The sequence below is a fragment of the Hesperophylax consimilis genome, chromosome 1, assembly GCF_061612785.1.
Source record: "Hesperophylax consimilis isolate HC1 chromosome 1, BYU_Hcon_1.0, whole genome shotgun sequence".
NCBI lineage: Eukaryota > Metazoa > Arthropoda > Insecta > Trichoptera > Limnephilidae > Hesperophylax > Hesperophylax consimilis.
In genome coordinates this window covers 48,209,688-48,230,618 of record NC_142836.1, presented here as the reverse complement: position 1 = coordinate 48,230,618, position 20,931 = coordinate 48,209,688, and the positions used below count along the sequence as shown (strand labels likewise).

Below are 20,931 nucleotides of genomic sequence, written 5' to 3'. Positions count from 1 at the left end.
TTTGTATCTTAAGATCTACAAGAAGAAAGCGCATTAAGTCTACAAACACAAACATGGAAAGCCACTGCACCACGAGTTAATAGGATATCAGAAAGCTAAAGAGAACATTCTTCAATTCAGCAATTTACTTATTAAAATCATTCTGTAATCTCTGATGCAGATTTCAATATTTAGGAAGAAAAGTTCTTAGGAAATATCGTAGCATACCTACATCAGGGAGTTAAAAATGATACTTTGTTCAGAATGGTACAAACTAAAGGAATTTGAGTATGAGCGATTGTTTGTAAGACACCCTTTCGTTCATGAAATGGATTCAACCAATTTGTTATTTTTAAAAGAATCCTCGAATTTTTCGAATGATCAAAACCAAAATGGAGGGTTATATCTATAGTGAGGCATCTTAAAAATCACCGTATCCTAATAATCGCGTCCCCGATATAAATAAGTTTCAAATAGCTGCATAAAATTAAATTGCCTACTAACAATACAAAATATTAATTTTTAACAAAAACTTCAACATGTTTCAACTTCAAGCATTTAACAATAATATGTATTAGATTTTTTGTACATTTCTTTAAAAAATTATTAAACCTATTCAAAAAAGAGTAAGCCAGTAAAATAAAAATATCTCTCTTCTAAAGACTCAAATGAATGTGCAGAAATTATTTTTCTAAGGAAATAACTTTTCATTGACAAATAAACAATATGCATCGGCCAAATGCCAAAATTACATAAATATGTATGTATTTAAACCAAATTAGAACCGAACTTTACAAAATGGTGAATTTTACATGAGCATCAGTGACATTTGGGACATACATATTGGTTATTCGTCAAAGATATAATAAATTATACGATTATAATTCCTGGCCTATTCACTAATTCAAAATGAGTATTGTCACAAATAAATCACAGAAACATATCGTTTGACTAGAATTGCATAAATTTAAACAATAAATTTACATTTTTGTTATTTGTTTTTGGGGTATTATGCCGTGTTGCGCTAACTCCTTCTTTAGCCAACGTTTCGGACAGCATTGCAGTGTCCATCATCAGGGCAGATGTCTGCCCTGATGATGACCTGATGATGCCCTGATGATGGACACTGCAATGCTGTCCGAAACGTTGGCTAAAGAAGGAGTTAGCGCAACACGGCATAATACCCCAAAAACAAATAACAAAAATACTTTTGGCCGTGAAAATCTTAAATCATAATAAATTTACAGCTTATACATATATGGAACATGAAAATAAATAAAGACGCTTATATCACTAAAGTGGCTTTATGAATCTCAAAGGAATGTCAAGTTAAGACGATAATAATTATCATAAAACTTTAAACTACTAATGAAAGTTTTAAGAAAGATCTATTATCAATGACATTACAAACATACAGAAACGTTATTGTCTCATAAAATTAACAAAAAATTTGGTAAGTAACAAACACACTTACGTTTCCAGTAAGCTTTTAATTCAAACATTCATTTGTATATGACAAAGATAGACATTCAAAGAATATGTGTGTAGAACGAAATAGATATAGTACTGGCCTGCGATTCTGGAGTTAAACGATCAATCGTTTTCGTATGCGCCGTCTTCGAGTGAAAAACTACTAGTCGTCGCGACTAACTTTTTCGAATGTTTCAATTTTACGTATTCTTGAGCGTCGAACGGTCGAAGTTGGTAGAAGAGATGATTATATTGGCACCCCTGTGAATATTGTCTATGTTCCCGATGTTTTTGGGATTTCTATGGTGTGACTGTCAAACAGACAACAGTTATTCGTTATTCAAAAGAGAAATGGCTGCGGGACATATTACAAATTGCCAAAAGTAACTCTTAATTGAGCTTGTAAGCTCCGATAAAGACTTAGTAAGTGGGAAATTTTCACCCACTTTTACATTTGCGGAATCCGCGCGGTAAAACAAAAATTGACAGCTAGACTAGATTTTGACAGCCAATTCCATAGAAACGCCAACAACCTACCACTCGCTGCCCTGTTTCTACTGGTTATACCCAGTAGTTGTTGCGTGGAATGACTTTGACGTTTGGCGTCGAAGTATGTACCTTCGACCAATTTAGGGAATAGCAACGACGACCAACGTACGTACTTTCGACGGCGATTACGAGCGCCCTCGATTCAGGAATAGAGCCCCTGGGCAGTGTTTATATAGTTAAAAGTTACAGCGAATACTACATCCTACAACATGGGTTTGATTGAGATGAGAAGATAAGCTTACTCGCTATGCTGTATGAGATGACCTATTGACAGTAGGTTGCACTTCTTACACTTATGTGTTTGGTACGTTCACTATCTCACTTTCCCTATTGACGCTGAAAGTCTTCAGGAAGCAATTGAAATATTTATAATATTAATAAATAATAAGAATGAACATATGTTTTTCCTTGGCTTTTACTAGTGTTTGCCATATAATGGACACACTTTCTCACCACACACACGAGGGCTTATTTGGCACTCATTTACGTAATTTAGTTAGAGAAAGCACACAACCTCATGCGAGGTATACAGTTTTCTACTAAATCTAAAGTACAAGAATTACCGTAACTTTTGATCTCTATAACGTGTCTATGTGTTTTGTAATGTCATTGCCTAAATTAGAATTAAAATAATAATTTAATAGATCTTTTCTTACTACATAATGTAATGGTTGGATGTTGTCATCAAGATAAAAGAGTCCTATTGTCGAGACTAGCATTACGAATAGATTTAATATTACGTTAACATTTGACTGAAAGCCCCCGTCATATGGTGGGAGTCAATACTTTACGGATCTTTTAACTTGAGAATAATACTTTAAAATACACTTTACTGAATCAGGTTTATAATAATAATCTACAAAAACATCTGAATCACATCAAATATCAGTATTCGACAATGCAACAAGAATTATGAGGCTGATAAAGTAGTCAAAATTAGATGATTGATGAAGAGAGAACCTTCAAATCTAAAATAAGAATAAGGATATAATACCATTCAAACACATATATAATTCCCAAATTTGGAATAATCGATTAATCACAAAAAAATAAGGCTAAGAACAAGCAGAAAAGTCTCAGTAAAACTCTGAAATTTTCCAAAACATATCTGTAATATATGTATGCAAATTATATTTTAGAAAAATCAGAAACTTTACAAATATAATTTTAACATAAATTCAGCCTCATGATTTCTGTACCCAATGCGGTCTAAAATCTCAATCGCCTGCAGCATTACACATGGAATGCAAGGCTTTACATGTCCCCGAATATGCCGGCAAAGGTCTTGCGCAAGTTCTTCATGGTGTCCTCTGCATCCTCGGCTACGGAAGCCGACAGGGAGCCCTGGCGCGAGAAGCCGGAGCGCTGAGGCACGTCAGGGGCACGGGGCACGGAGGTCGAACTCACCGTGGAACTCTGGGAGGCTATAAAAGAAAAAGAAATTGTTCACTTCATGTAATAAAATTGAAACTTATTACAGTTCGTGAGCTTCGTGTACTTCTTGCTTTAACATTTTTTCCTCTTCATCTCTCCACACAAATTCTTTCTGATTTAAAATTTTTCTCTTCAACTCTCCATACACTTCCAATTTAGTATTTTTCATACTCATACCCACATCATTAGTAAGGATTAAGAACAATAATTTTCATCCCAGACCATATTACCAGTACATTAACTAAGTATGTATTATTCAATATTTAGTACCTTATAACTTGTAGTAAAATGTACTGTGAATGTCCACATAATAAATAAATAAAGGGTCAGGTAAACAAGCAACTTTTTATTATAATTTCTTTCCGGCAAGGTGTTTACATCAAGATTTCCACATTGTCATTCCGATTTCCGATTGTTGTGATTATTGTGCCTATTCTTGTCGAAGTATTGCCATGTCTTGACAATGAGTTCGCTCAGCTATTGATATTGCGACAATATTACCAGGTCAAAGCTATTTCGTTCTCACTCTATTACGTATGTTAGTTTCTGTTCGCCCTTACCTGCTACCAAAACTGTCGTAAATTATAATGCAATTAATTTAATTAATTTTAGTGAAATTTTTCAACTTTATACATGTAAGTCTGGTGTATATGCTAATAAAACTGTAACCTAAAATAATGTATTGCTGTATAGGAACCTATATTAAACATTTATAAGTAAACCATAGACAAAATGCGAGAAATAATTAACAAAAAATCTGCCTCAACACAGGTTCACCTAGTGAGGCAGGTTATGCACAACTTAAAATATAGTATATTATGCCATATCTTTATAACACTCAAACGTCAAATCACCAGAGATCAAATGGGAAAATAATTCACCGTCTCCAGATATTTTCATATCAGAGGGTTCGGCTCGGTAGAACTTCTAACAGGGCCTATAAATCCTACTGATCCCTCAACATAAATATTTAAAAAATCTTTTGTTATCCTACATGTATTCAAAATGACCGACTTTTGCATCTTTATATATAATTTTTTTGATAGATCTAATACGCCTAAATTTTTAATTAGAGAGCTAGGTATAATGCCAGTAGCCGAAATAACGAATGGTAATATTTTTATAGTCTGAGAATGCCAAATTCTTTTTATTTCATTTCCTAAATCTGTGTATTTTCTTATTTTTTCACTAACAGATTTTTGAATATTACAGGAATTTGGAATAGCGACATCAATGATATAAGTTATTTTTTTAATTTTGTCATGTAAAACTATATCGGGTCTATTATGACTAATCGCTCGGTCTGTTAGTATAGTTTTATCATAATATATTTTATAAAATTCGTTTTCTAAAAATGAATTTGGTTCGTATTCATAATATGGTACTACATTACGGCAGTCAATCAAGTTATGTTTAATTACCAAATTTTGGTGAATTATTTTTAAAACTTGATTGTGCCTAAATGTATACTCGGACGGTGCTAATATAGAACATCCCGATATAATATGTTCTATAGTTTCCGTTTTTTTTTATATTTATTTTTCTTCTATTAGAACCTGTTTTATTATTGTAACATTAGTTTTTCAACATGGAGTATGGAGCTTTGTCAAAACGCAAAGAAAATCTCCCTACATGCCGGAACACCTAACATACGGCTCGAAAATCGCACACAACAGTAAGGAGATCACTGATCTGTTTGCTGACTATTTCTCTACCGTCTTCACTGATCATACCCCAAATTTAGCACCTGATGTCAAGGAACCTGATCGGTTAAATAATATAGCCATAAACTCAATTAAAATCAATGAAGACATCACCTACAAATATCTTTCATCCATTGACATTAACAAAGGACCTGGTTTAGATAGTTTGCCTGGTATCTTCATACGTAACTGCAGTAAATATATCACTATTCCGGTCAGCGCAATTTTCAAAAAATCATTAAGTGATGGAACGTTTCCTCATAAGTGGAAATCTGCCGTAATAACTCCCATTTATAAAAAAGGCGGTAAACATGACGTTACAAACTATAGACCTATCTCTCAACTTCCTATCTTAAGTAAAATTCTTGAAAAAATCGTTTACGACCAACTTTACCCGACTATCGCTACAGCAATTACACACAACCAACACGGATTCATGAAAAACCGGTCTACTACATCTAACCTGGTCCTATTTGTCAACTATTTGCACAGCAATATGGACGAAAGGGTACAGGTCGATGCTATGTACACCGATTTTTCAAAGACCTTCGACCGCGTTATTCACTCAATTCTTTTAAATAAACATACTCGTCTTGGAATACACGGTGACTTATTTAGATGGATTAAGTCATACATTAGTAATCGTAGTCAAGTTATCTCAATAAATGGTGTCTTATCCAAAATAATCAACGCAACCTCGGGCGTTCCTCAGGGTTCTCACCTTGGTCCGCTTTTCTTTAACATATACATAAACGACATAGGCTCATGTTTCCAACACTCAAAATTTTTAATGTTTGCAGATGATATGAAAATTTATGAAACGGTCATCTCTCTATCGGACTGTAGAGAGCTACTAAGTGACTTAGACAGGCTCTGCAACTACTGCACAGCTAATTATTTGGACCTCAATGTTTCAAAATGCCACACCATGTCCTTCACCAGAAACAAGCATATAATTAACTTTCCCTATTCACTCCGCGATGAACCCGTGATCTCAAAAAGCGAATGTAAGGACCTTGGAGTCTACGTAGACAGTAAACTTATATTTAATACGCACATTTCTTCAATCACTACCAGATCTTACAAAATGTTAGGTTTCGTACTGCGTCTGAGTAAATTATTTAAAAATCCACGTACGCTAGTAATGCTTTATTCCTCACTAGTCAGAAGTACACTGGAATATGCATCGCCTGTCTGGAATCCCAAATACACTTACTATGTCAATAATATGGAGCGCATACAAAATAAATTCATTAAGTACCTAGGTTATAAATACAACAATAATTATATCTGCACTCTCCAATCCCTGAAATCCAGGCGAACGGTAGCTGACATGACATTTCTCCATAAAATAATACACAACGAAATAGACTGCTCAGAACTTCTATCCCAAATAAATTTTAACACCCCATCCAAAAGAACTCGACACACCAACCTTTTTTACACAACTAGTAATAATACAAACGCTGCAGCCAATTCCCCTATTTCTCGCATCCTTCAAACATTCAACTCAATTCAAACAAGCACAAATACCGATATATTTTTTGATTCTCTCCCTCTATTTAAGAAAAACTTTTTTAGCACACTGAATTCGCCCACATAACACATACAACCACACACAGACACACATGCACACGTACACACACACACAAACACTCACACACACCTCTCTCCTTCTCCAGCACACTAATTTAACTTAACTTAAAAATGTAACTTAACCGTAAAATGTATAATATACCTCATATGTATATATGTCAGCGACATGTCATTGGTACCAATTATTGTACTAACTTTTATAATTTTGTAACTATTGTCATCTATGTAATTATGTACTGTTTGTTTCTGCAATAAACAAAAATATAAAAAAACAATGTCATTGTTATTAACTTACAAATAGGTATTTTACTTATTAATGATATATTACATATTCTGTAATTTTTTTGATGAAATAAATAAATTTTAATTTAAAAAAAAGTTATTGGAGGAGATTGTTTTTTGTGTTGTGAATTTGTATACTATGGCAACCTTGACAGGACACTACAATATTGAGGGCCAACACCTTGTCCTGCAAGACTGTTGACAGCCAAGTCAATTGTTCAGCAATAGGCAATAACAGGCAATTTATCTTGCTCGTTTCCCACCATCTTGTAAAAAATAATAATTTATAATGTTTATTATTTTATGCAGATAAATACACAATGTACTCTAACCTAAATGAAAATATGCACAAGGTAGTCGCTAGCTGGTACGTAGGACGTTTTAAAAAGTTTATGTTTCCTATCTGGCCACTGCATTTATAACGTTTGCAAATTTCTTTTTGTATCAAATACTTGTAAATGGATTGATGGCTATCGTTTTTGATTATTCTAAAACGTTTTCCGTTAAAAATATTTGAATAGTTGCACAAATTGTTGGTAGATGGATCCCTTGGTTTTACACCTTGGGGTCTTTGATTACATTATTATCACTTGGAAATTACAGAAAATTTGAATATACCTTGAGAGTCTCTTCTTCCAACAGCTGACAAGGGTGGATTCCCTGGTGCGGCGTGATCAGGCTCCGCAGGGATAGGCGGCAGCGGCCTCTCGCCGCTGGTGGAGCCCCGCTTGGCCCTCTCGTCGCCTGGAGGTACGGGGGGTCCCATGGGTCCGGCGGGCGGGGGCCCGGCCGGGGGTCCCCCGGGGGCGCGCTCCTCCGTGGGAGAGGTCACGGACCCCGTACGGGAGCTGGTGCGGGCGGGGGCCGCGGTAGCTGTGGCGGCTCCTGGGCGGCAGGTGTTCTGGAGATGATAATGTAGAGTTTAAGAATGTATTGCGGTCGAAAGTTGAGAACAATAGTTCTATGCGAAAAGGGAGTTGCAGATATGGGCTGTTAAACATTTCATTAGACTGTAGTGAGCGTAAACACAAAGAAGTTTGAAAGATTGTCGCCTTAAACACATTGAAAGTAAAATAAGTTTATGCAATAAGAAATTTCAACTATTAGATAATGTGTTTTATGTATTATAATCAAATTAAGATTAATCACAGTAAGTTTTGAGTACAAAAAACGTAAAAGAAAAAAAAGACCCGTAAAAAACTAAGTTTAAAAAAAATATAATACGTACATGTATTTTCAATTTTTGACAAACCGTCAGTTTCAATATAATATAATGGATGACTTAACTTTACCGTTGTACTGAAAAAGATTGCGCTACCTAGTCACTACAGGCCCTGTACTGCCATCTGGAGTTGAGATTTTAAAACGATTTTGCTGTGAACTTAGATGGATGTATGGCACATAATCTGAATGGATCTGCACCATAACTTTATTTGTATATTTACACAGCAGAAAAAGAAGGAATTGGAGATACAAAAAATACAGCTCCTCAACTATTGAAGTTATACTGAAAAAAATCTATTATCATTACCACTCTATTACATGCTTCAAAGCGTTAGACTCCCTATTTCCCATAAATAAAATAGGTATGAAAATGCAATATTTGAAATCTATAGTTATAGTAAGATAAAGTCACTCCAGTACCTGCATTCTGTGTGCGACCAGGTCTGCAATATGGCGCCGGTCGTCTTCTTGAGATTCTCCCATCAGGGACAGGGCGCTGTCGTTCACCTCGATGATGTATTCCCGCCCATCCTTGGCCACCACCACTTCCAGCGCGCAGATCTCTAGACCGCCAAACAACTCACTTACCTATAAAACAACACACACAAAGTTTTAGAGATCTCGTTGATAATTTTATAGTCGTAAGCAGTAGTGGAATTGTAATTCCCAAATTAAGCAAATGCAATAGGATTAAAACCGGGAGCAACAGTAACATTGCCACACTAGAAATAAGTTAACAACACTTCAGTTTAGGTACACAGAACACAGATAGGAAATATTGAGAATAATGCAATCTCCTCTGCCTCATAGACGAGGGCCCTCCAAAGTGTCTACTAAAACTAGATCCCAACACTAACAATTTAAAGAAGCCCCTTTCGTCACTAATAATTTTGAATAACAGAAAGCAAACAGAACAGTAAGCATTTGAGACATTATAAATCATGAGGAAAGAGTAAGAATTTCAGATTTCCTTGTGAAGAATCTTGGAAAGTGTAAAATAGATATTTTTGTAGCCAACTTTATACACTCTGTTTCAACAATTACTACAAGAACTATTCATATGCAAAATAGTTATCAGGTTCTTAGTTTGGTTTAAATAAGTAATTTATGCGTATTTAGATTCAATCAAAAATGGCAGCAAAGGGATCGTTTTAGGGAAATTTGGATGAAAATGTATTTTAATGCATCTTTTATCATTTATCCCGGCTTCAATCGTTGTTTCTTGTGGCAATTAAGTTGAACGAACTGTATTTCCATGATCTGTGCCTATGAAGTGCGGCGGTTAGGGAAATATTTACCTGAAATAACAAATATTTTTACTGTGACCCTTCTTCACACACAATTTTAAATTAAAAGAGAGTAGAACTAGAGAGTATCATCAGTAAATAACTGATCTAGACTTCAAGTAACTAGACTATCTTAGTGAAAACTGTAAACAAACACCGAATACAATATCAAAATAATCGAAACAACGTCACTAAAGTCAGGTCAGTTGTCAGTTTGACATTTGAATCGGCAGTTTTCTACCCAAGCGGTAGATGGCGCCGTTGTACATTATTCATTTAGGAACTTTTAATGTCGCTTTATGTTCATGTTAATTTCGCGAGTTTCCGCCATACGGTCAATTATAATATAGAGCTTTCATAAAATATTGTCAGATTCATGTGGAAGTTGCGCTGGTCAAAACTGGTCCAAACCTTCATTAGTTTAGGTGTTTTATCACGCCAAAGGGAAAGGAGTAAGGCGGGGTTTCAATGGTTAAGTTACCTCATCCACCCAGGTCTTGTATCTCTCAGTCATGGCGAGTTGCTCCAGCATTGCGGACCCTTGGTTGGTTTTCCAGTTTCCAGAGATTGATTTGCGCCTGGAATTAGAAACACGGAAACCATTCAGTAATTATTTTAACACGGACGAGAAAATATTGCAGAAAACAGGCGCATGAATTTTCGCAAGTCTTACCGACGATTATATTATTTATCAATATTGCTTGCGAAACCTATATAGTCATTTTTGTAAAGTCCACAAATCTAATCAACATCAAAAAATATGTTTTGGTTGCACTCATTAACGAGAAAAATCAATTATTGGAAGATATTATATACATATTGTAATGGCATTGGATATATCGACGATTTTATCTGCTTAGAAATTAATGAATGCATAATGCATTGCCCGTATTTATTATTTTAAAATAACTCATTCAGCATAAAACAATTGTATTATTTTTCAATTTTTCTTACAATGGCCTTAAATACATTTAAGTAAGTCTCTTCAACTCAACAATCCAACGTCTAAAACGCAAGGGTGTGTCTCTATCTGAAAAGCACTTATGTTAATTTATTTTTGCTTACAAACTAACGAAATAAGTAACCATCACGCCATTCCCACAAAGAGATAGACGGAGAGGTCGGAAGGTCATATAACTCGGTCTTGGCATGCATTCCTTGCCTCATTCACATGCATATCTACATCGTCTAATACATACTGTTTTGTTATTTTGACTCTTGACACGGTTCGACTTTATTTGGTTCACTTCCCGATTTTTTCTACCATTTACATTAGCATCATATATTCTCCTTACCCTCCTTTCTTTGTTCATTCGCTCTACATACCCAAACATCTAAGCGTCCCTTTCTTAATCTTACTCATTACGCTTAAATCGGTCTTGCATTTTTCGTGAATCTTCCCACTTCTTATACGATTATACACGGTTTTACCAGACATAAGGTATCTCATTTCCACAGCATTCAGCCCATTAATTTATTTTTACGCTATGAAATCGAACCTGCAACCCAACTTAAAGTCAACAAGTCAACGTCGTAAACCACTGTAATTACCAAAAACGATCCATTCATGCGACATAGCTAAAATACAAACATGTGTTTTTTGTCATTGTCGCTTTTAGGAAAGATAAACGAATTGGCAAAATAATAAGGAAGCCTTCCATCGCTGAGTTGAGTAGGGACCAAAAAATTTCGTTTTTTGTGGAATTTCTGGGAAAAACCGTGTTATTTGTCCGCAAAAGAAAATGTATTGTTACCATATAGGTATTTCGAAGCAAAAAAGTGAAAAACTTGGAGGAGCGCCGTGTGTATGTATTGTTTTTATTTTTATTTTTTAATCATGAATAAAAGTACGCGACCCTTTCGATGTGAGGTTAGCTGCATTTTATGCTTATTCATTATGGTTATTCAAGTTTGTTCAACCGCAGACGAAGAAAATTTTATAATGTAGTATACCACTTTCTTATTTTAAATTGTTTAAGAGACAAGGTTTTTTATGCATATCACAAAAGATATTATTATTAATGCCTTTCCTACATAAATAAAGTTAATTGTTTTCTAGTGAAAAATCTAGTAAGTAATAATTGGCGAATGAAAAATCCAAGATTTTTTCAATTTATATGAGTGTTTCAGACTAATAATTATTGATAAAAAATAACAAAAAATCGCTTGAAAAATACGAAAAATAAAAAAAAACGCGCTATCTGCCTGAAAATTGTAATTTCGAGTTTGTTTCATTTTCGTGAAAATGGTAAAATTTGCGTTTTTCGCGTAAAATCAGAGAATTACTAATGCGAAGTTATCTGCCCTCTTGAAAAGAATAGTTATACAAAACTATACGCGAATTTAACAGAGCAATGCAAAACTTTAAAACTCATTGTAAAATAATATACATATTCCACACTATCCACCGGTGTTTAAAGATATTCCTGACACATATTGTAGGTTATATTGTTGTATTATTATAACAAAGTTAATATATTCAATATTTACCGACGGGAGACTGAGGAGTGGAAGACACCCTAGTAATTAAATTCGCCACAGATCGTCTTCAGTACAAATGGTGAATCATCACTTATTGCGGTACCACAACGTGGCCGCAGTGGTTTCAGGAGAATATGTAAATATACACATATAGGTATGTTATTATATTAGTAGACCACCGGCTGTGTGAAGCCACCATAAAATATCGAAGTTTTCGACGGTTTCTAAGGAATCTAGGGATCAGTAGGTATGTCGAATAGTGACGTATAAATATATCCCTCCCGCCGCGGCGCAAGTCAAGAGACCAGTTGGAAAGGCAAAAGGGTCTCCCAAAACCAGCCTCTCCCGATCTGGCACCCCACGCAGCTGGTGGGCAGGTGCATCCCGGCTAAACTAACAATACAAGAACAACACGTCAACTCACCAGAGATCAATTGGGAAAATAATTCACCGACTCCAGATATTTTCATATCAGAGGGTTCGGCTCGGTAGAACTCCTAACAGGGCCTATAAATCCTACTGATCCCTCAACATAAATATTTAAAAAATCTTTTGTTATCCTACATGTATTCAAAATGACCGACTTTTGCATCTTTATATATATATTTTTTGAAAGATCTAATACCCCTAAATTTTTAATTAGAGAGCTAGGTATAATGCCAGTAGCCGAAATAACGAATGGTAATATTTTTATAGTCTGAGAATGCCAAATTCTTTTTATTTCATTTCCTAAATCTGTGTATTTTCTTATTTTTTCGCTAACAGATTTTTGAATATTACAGGAATTTGGTATAGCGACATCAATGATATAAGTTATTTTTTTAATTTTGTCATGTAAAACCATATCGGGTCTATTATGACTAATCGCTCGGTCTGTTAGTATAGTTTTATCATAATATATTTTATAAAATTCGTTTTCTAAAAATGAATTTGGTTCGTATTCATAATATGGTTCACCAAATTTTGGTGAATTATTTTTAAAACTTGATTGTGCAAAAATGTATACTCGGACGGTGCTAATATAGAACATCCCGATATAATATGTTCTATAGTTTCCGGAAAAGCCAAACATTTTCTACACAAATCATCAATTTGATTTGTATCTTTGATTATATGCTTTCTATAATTTTTAGTATTAATGATTCTATCCTGAATAGCAAGCATAAATCCTTCTATTTCTGCGCTCAACTCTCCAATACTCATCCATTTGTTTGACGAAAATTTGTCAACATACGTTTGGTTGAAATAATTGCGTGTTTTGCGTGTAAAATTTTATTTGACCAGGAATCTAATAATTCCTGGTTGGGATTTATAAAAATGTTGGCATTCTCATCGTATAAATTTAAAGGTGTAATATTTCTATCTGCCTTGAAAATTATTTTGTGCATTTCTGAGCTATGAGCTTTCCTATGGAAAAAGTTCTTAGCATTTCTACCTGATTATGTTTCAAAGAAGTTATTTTGATTATACCTCTACCTCCTAAATTTCTAGGTAAATTAACTCGTTCTATAGCTGAATTCGGATGATGGTTTTTATTATTATTATGATTTTATTATTATCATTTTTTTTAAATTTTATTTTTATTTTTTTTTATATATTCAATAATATTGTTATTGGGTTTATACAAACAGTTTATTTTTAAACAAGTTCTGCTGTGTAATTATTATTACGCGTGACAGCTGTTTCGCCCTCTGAAGGCATTATCAAACTAGGCATTATATTATCGTTTGATAATGCCTTCAGAGGGCGAAACAGCTGTCACGGGTAATAATAATTACACAGCAGAACTTGTTTAAAAATAAACTGTTTTTATAAACCTAATAACAATATTATTGAATATATAAAAAATAAAATGGAGTTCTACAAATTAAACTTAGTAACAATAAATATGCAATTATTTTATTGAATTTTCGGTCTTATCAGGGATTTAAAAAATGTCAAGTAATGTAACTCTGCTATATTATATATTTCTGTGAGGAGATAAGGATCTCAACCTCTGTTAAAACAATTACCCATATTAAATAAGAAATTAATAATTTGGTCCAATAAATAGAGAAGCGATTGGTATAAGCAGTCACGAGTAATTCCCCATCCGACAGAACTTGGGAAAAGTATTACTTGTTTTGTTGACTATCTTCCTATTGGTCCTACAAAGCTCGTGCTGCCTTTACAAGCTAGACTCGGGGATCAAGGTGTCCGTGTCCTGTTGAATTTACAGTATTTCTTTTAATTTTCTAGATTCTTATATGCCGTGAAGTGGTGAATCATTTAAATTTACTGAATTTAAAGTTACTGTTCTTTAAACAAATAGAACGGCTTCTTTGCGCCTTACAATTTTAACCTCATATGGGTGTTTGAAATTTTACCTGGCTATTATGGACTAATAGGCCTTTTGTTACCTAGAAACACTACTAAAATTGCATATTTGTACTCATCATATTCTTCATCATCAGCTCACCAGCAGCCAAAAAGAATTTACAGTATTTGTGCGAGCCGCACCCCGTCCCATGCACTATTTGAGTCGTTAGTGTAAAACAGAAACGTGTCAATTATATTCATAACTATTCAAAAAATTTTAATACAAATAACGATTTTCAGATTCTATATTCTACCATTCTATTTTTTTCGATTTGCGTGCCATTTTCCAAGTACCGCGATAATAATATTTAAACTGGGTACTCCTCTATGTAACAACATTGGAAAGCTTTCAAAGTATGCGGAAATGTCGGGAAGAGCGGATATTAGCTTTGGATATTGCATCATCATCATGCGAGATATGTGTCTCAAGTGGTTGAAGTTAAATCATAAATAAGCACTTTGACGCAATGTTTGCAAAATACAAATTACGGGAAAATGGAAATAGAAATGCTTCAAACGATCGATTTGTCTTCTGACGTCGTCTGAATACCGCGTCTCGTAACACTCTATCAAAGAATGCTTCTTGAATGAGTTTTACATATTTTTTGGTTTACGGTGTCATGGAGTATTTTGAGACAATCTTCATCGAGTTTATAAAAACCTGTTTTCAATGATCTCGGTGTAAACAAACGATATGTGCGTTTTACGAAGACATTGCGTTGCTATAAGCCATAATGTTGTGTTCTTCTGAGAAGCGTGACGTTGGCACTGTTGGCAGTAACCTGCAAAACAATGCCTTTTGACGTGGGATTTTGCCTCATATTTGCTCATCCTAATTTAGTTACGTTTTCTCTGAATCTGGCGATAACCAACATCGACATATCCATTTCTTATTTGTTGATACAGATAATTTTTTTTCCGTGAAATTATGAAGATTCTAAATATAAGATAATTTTTTTTGTTAATCCCCCTCCACCTCTTATCTCCCAATGGCATCAATAGAAGGGAAGGGACAAAACAGAATAATGGGTGACGTCTACAAAATATTACAAAAAATGGTTATTAAAAATGTTAATGTTCTTCAGCTATTTTTATCGAATGAATTATATCCGAAAACATGTTACTTTCGTAGATTATAATGGGTATGCTATGCTAAAAAACAGTGCATATATTTAGCTGTGACTTCATTCGTTTTAAAAACATATTATTTTAAATCTTCGATGGCACCATGCTAACAGAGATGATGATGATGTTCAAAAATTTGCCATTAAATATCACAATAAAAAACTGGCCTAGGTGTGGTCAGAAATATTAAAAAATGAAGATAATATTACACTGCACATTAAAAATAGGCGATATTTTGTGATGAAACAAATGGGTCATTAAACCTTGTGGCCTCCACTGTTTAACACTTCGCTGGTTTTGTTTCGTAAAACAGCAGTTGGGATATGGATTCATAAAGCTATAGTTAATTACGATATTTACATGAATGCTTTGTAGTTGGCTCCAATCTTTTGCACGTGAATGTCAAACTTGGCGTCGATGTAAGGCTCCACTGTACAGTATGAGCCAGATATGGCCACTACTCCTGCCATATCCTGGAAAAAAGAAGAATAATCTTGTTATATGAAAATGTCAAACTTGACGTCGATGTAAGGCTCCACTGTACAGTAGGAGCCAGATATGGATACTACTCCTGCCATATCCTGGAAACAATAAGAATCAAGTTGTTATATGAAAATGTCAAACTCGGCGTCGATGTAAGGCTCCACTGTACAGTAGGAGCCAGATATGGCCACTACTCCTGCCATATCCTGGAAACAATAAGAATAAAGTTGTTATATGAAAATGTCAAACTCGGCGTCGATGTAAGGCTCCACTGTACAGTAGGAGCCAGATATGGCCACTACTCCTGCCATATCCTGGAAACAAAAGAATAATGTTCTTAAATGAAAATGAAATACTTTTCCGCACCACTTTTAATTAATAATAATATACATGTTTCAAAGTCAATGGCTTCGTCAGTTTTACAACAATAAACTAATTTAATTAATTTAGAATTAATTAATTTAAAATCAATTATTTAAAATTGATAGTTTTGTTGATTTTCATTATACTGACGAAGAAGCCCATTGGATTTGAAACAAGTAGATTTTAAATAATGAAAAGTGGTGTATACAAAGTATTTCGTTTTCATATAATTAAAATGATGCCACGAAGTAATTTTGCAACTATTGAAGAAGAAATAAAGCTGTTATTATGCGAGGACAACGCAAGTAGCGAATCTTACTTCCATCCTGTAAAATTGCAGAAATACGCATGGGTAAGGACAATCGGGTTCGCAGTCCTAAGATCTATGCATTCGCAGTTGGAGCAGGTCGCTCCAAGTGGCGTGTTGTTGCCAAATTTGTCGAGATATCTAAATCTACATTATAACTGCAGTTATGAGTGGTTTATTTATGACTGCAGTGCTCGCCTGCCTTAGCACCCGTTCACACGTCCAGCGCCCAAAAAAAAAACAATGATATATTTCATATTTTATTAGATTTGCGCAGGCGGTAATCAAACCTGTTAAATTTCTTACCGACAGATTCTTGGAGTGCTACCATCGTCGTATAAACGATATATTGTTGGTCGATGACTACTACGCTATATAATATGCCGTGACTAAAGGTGGCTATATATTGTACGGAAAAATACTTCTGTTTGAAACGATGCAATACAGGCAAAACACAAAAAGATCTAGGGTCCATAACTGTTCAGAGAATGTGTAGAGTGGAATTTGTTACATTCATTCCAAATGGCGCACGGCGCCAAAGCTGCTCCAGAGGGTTTCGCCGTAGCTCTGAGGTTCAAATTAATTAAGCACATGAACCATGCTCAATATGTAACACACAATAATAATTATAAAGCTATTTAACAACCATCGAAGAATCCCTGGAAATTAGTTTTAAATGTTAAATAAATGGTATCTTTCAAATGAGTAGTTATGCTGACTAAATCGCCGGTTAGGACTTCGGTAGACGTACTAATTTCGTGGCGTCAAATATCAGCTAAGATAAGATATTCAAATGATGCCATATTGAAACAAGTTAAAGTATATTGATAGAGACAGTAGAAGCATTCATTGCACGGATGGGTTTGTACGGATGTAAGCATGTCATCCCATAAAACGGAATTGGAGCGGAATTGTAGTTCCTATACAAATTAATATTACTAAGTAATAATAATCTCAAAATTTGTATTTCGTAATGTTTTACGACGCAAGCAACTGGTTAATAATGCTTACTTTATACATAGTTATCTACTCTTGAGACGACGCGCGACGTCTATCGTAAGGTGTCTTCACATATACATTTGGCGAGGAGAACTGGGCGAGGGGAGCTCGAGTTCTACTGTCGTATTGGGCGGTAGCTGCTTAGATTGTGGTGGCTCCGTCCTTTCGGGCATGAACAATGAACACAGCTGAGGTGACTTTACATCACTGATTTCCCATTTAAATTTTAGTTTCTGGAAAATTTTATTGGTTTATGGGAAATAATTCTTAGGTTAAAAAGGTGAAGCTGAATATTTACCTGAAAGTCGGATTGGTTTTCGATCTTGACCTTCCCCACTCCGCCGTGGGCGTGGCCAACCTTGAGAACCACGGGGAATCGCGGCACTGACACCTGCAACAAACAGCAAACAAATTCCAATTAATAAAACAAGTTCTGCAACAAATACAAAAGCGACAAACGCCCAAACATGACACATTCAGTGGTGTCATCAAATTTTCAACAACAACAAAAAAGTCAGTACAACAAAACACAGTTGTAGTCATGTGGAGAAATGAAATTAGATTATTAAAAACATTAAATATAGTGGATTTTTAATTATCGCTGGCCATTTAAAAATTACCTGTAATTGATCGATGGGCTATTCATCGGGCCCGTCTATCTATATATATCTTTCTACGTATGTAATTCATAATTACAAAAATAGGAGTATCCTGTGTGGGTTTGTTTTCAACAAATCTACAATTTTATTACGATATTCATTAAATTCTGCATATTTGACATATATAATACGAAAAAGGTAAGGTCTACTTGAGATATCATAAAACCATCTTCATCCCCTTTCCCAATCTTTAAATATTAAAGAATGTTGATACTACTTGGTGAAATTTTACGCAAATTACGTTCTAAGTAAAAGAAAAATTACTGTCCATATCTGATTTCGAAAAACTCTGTGTAAATCCCTGGCAATACGACAAAACAAACAAATGTTAGCGTGAACAAAAATATATTTTTAGAACATTCAATATCGAGATGCAAGAATAGGTTATTATTTAACTTGCACACCAGGAAGTTTATTTAAAATGACTAATTTCCAGAAATGTCTATTTTCGCGCAAATGGTTTTCGGAAATTAACTAACTAATACCTTACAGAGGCAAATTTCTCACATTTTCCGATTAACTTTCGTGATGTGCTGTACAAGTGGGCATTCAATCGATACCTCGTGGGTAATAAAAGCTCTGAAGATATAGTAAAGGAAAGAATAATAAAGATTTTCCACTGGTTTATTTATTAAACGAAAAACAACTTCACAGCTACGTTAAGCCTCATTCAGAGAAAGTGTTTTTTTTACCTTAGCGTAATTTTGACTAAAAATTAAAAATCTGACAAATTGTGGGATTTGTGTTATACCTCAATGAATTTTCCGAGTGTTATTATTTACTAATGTTATTATTGGGGAATGCAAATGTTAGCAGAAGCCGGGGACTCCCGAGGAAGACGACCAAGTGAATAAGATAGAGTCAGAATAATGGAAAATAATGCATGAGACGATGTATGAATGTGAATGAGGTAAGGAGTGTGTGCCAAGACCGAGTTGGTTGGCGATCCGTCCTCTCTGCCTACCCCTTCGGGTAAAACGGCGTGATGGTTAGTTAGTTGGTTAGTATTATTTGCTCTTAAGAGCTTCAAAGATTTTCATTATTCACAATGAATATTTGATTAAATGTTGACCTTTTTAATGCCTTTCTGTTCGAAAGGAAACTTACATGGAAAACACAACTTTAACACAATACTACTCACTCAACTCTACACCTGTTTTACGTAGGTAGGTACTTTTGACCTTTCCCTTTCACATCTTTTTTCTATTCCCAGTCCCTCCAGCCTCACACCATGCCCCAATTGGAGAAGCCTTATTGACTTCAGACAGTTGGAACTCTTGTGAGATGTTCACGTAAAAATGTACTTGCTCAAATCGAGCAAAAAAGCGCGAATGTGGCAAAAAGCTCCTGGCGAATGTTTCAATATCAGATGTTAAAGAAGCCTAAAGCCTTACTGCTTTTTGTGGGTTATGCCTAAATACTGTAAAAATAAGTTTATGTATTGTAAAGTGTCCTTTGCCATATAAATAAGTTGTTAATAGGTTTACACCAGACATAAAAATGTTTTTTATTGTAACTAAATAAAAACATACAATAAAAGAAACATACATCCAAGAACTTCTTTCTCCACACGCCACAAAAAAGTGTTACTACCGAATACGTAACTCCCTTCTGAAACAAATAACAACTCTCAGGCGTGTGTTATTTAGCCTCCGTGGCGGAAAGAGTAAATTAACCAGAAGAGAGTTTCTCGGATCTCTGATTTAGGTGGATGGTTCGGGCTTGGATTAATACAATCATTAATCTTGTGTTCGTTCGTGAAGAGTTTCCATTATTTGCGCTCGTTCCTGTACTAACGATAATTTCATTCAATTGTAATGTCATAAAAACACTACCTTTGTTGAATAAGATAGAGTAAGATCACTGACTGATTGGGACTAGATGTTGTTGGCTTTATTTGCGACACGAGAAGTTGAACTTGGCTCCGGACAGTCAGGAGCAGTTGAGACTCTTTAAAAATCTAAAAAAAATATTTAAAAAAATCAAAAGATGTACAACACAGCTCATTTTATAAAAAAACAGTTAAAATAAGCCTTTGGCTTTGTAAGCCTTAATAAATATCTTCCAGTATATTGAGATGAAAACGAAGAACGAAAATTAAAAAAAGCATTATTAATCAAACCAAATTATCCAACTTACATTTCGACTAAATGTTTGATGGTGAACCTTATTTGCAAGCAATATTAACTTCAACATTCTCTCGGCGTATCTAATACTTCTAATGTATCTAACCGCTTCGGTATTTGGTTTGGAGCCAGTTAGAGTGCGGATATTATAGTCCGGAATTACCGAAATTCCCGTGAAATGATTTCAGATTTACGAACCCACATCAAAGATTGTTTGATCTCAAAATTGCGATGGTGTTATACATACCAGACCTCCGTCAAATATTCAACTAATTAACGTCAATGTAGGTAGGTACTGCTCTCTGTTTCGTAATCTCAAATGAAAATAATAATGGGTGTTAACAAGTATACTGTTTTTGGAAAAGTTAATAAATAAACTTTTTTATTCGGAAACTAGATGGATTTTAGAGTACGGATATAAAAGGAGCGTACTGTCTTAAACTCTCATTCACAAAATAAGTTTTTTTGCGAATTGCATGTTTTATCTCACAAAATTTTTATTGTTGT

At 34.6% G+C, this 20,931-nt stretch overlaps 1 protein-coding gene across 1 annotated transcript in view; it reads right to left on the bottom strand.

Annotated features, from left to right (window-relative positions):
* Positions 1 to 1,219: 1,219 nt before the first annotated feature.
* The window catches only part of Syn (synapsin), a 301,930-nt gene continuing 282,218 nt past the window's right edge, over positions 1,220 to 20,931 (bottom strand). The window contains exons 11-16 of the mRNA XM_089634409.1: positions 17,938 to 18,030; positions 15,848 to 15,960; positions 10,005 to 10,101; positions 8,658 to 8,825; positions 7,632 to 7,914; positions 1,220 to 3,422 (exon numbers count right to left, since the gene is read on the bottom strand). Of these exons, the coding sequence (XP_089490535.1) occupies positions 3,253 to 3,422; positions 7,632 to 7,914; positions 8,658 to 8,825; positions 10,005 to 10,101; positions 15,848 to 15,960; positions 17,938 to 18,030 (924 nt within the window). The 3' untranslated portion in view covers positions 1,220 to 3,252. The remainder of the gene's footprint in view (positions 3,423 to 7,631; positions 7,915 to 8,657; positions 8,826 to 10,004; positions 10,102 to 15,847; positions 15,961 to 17,937; positions 18,031 to 20,931) is intronic.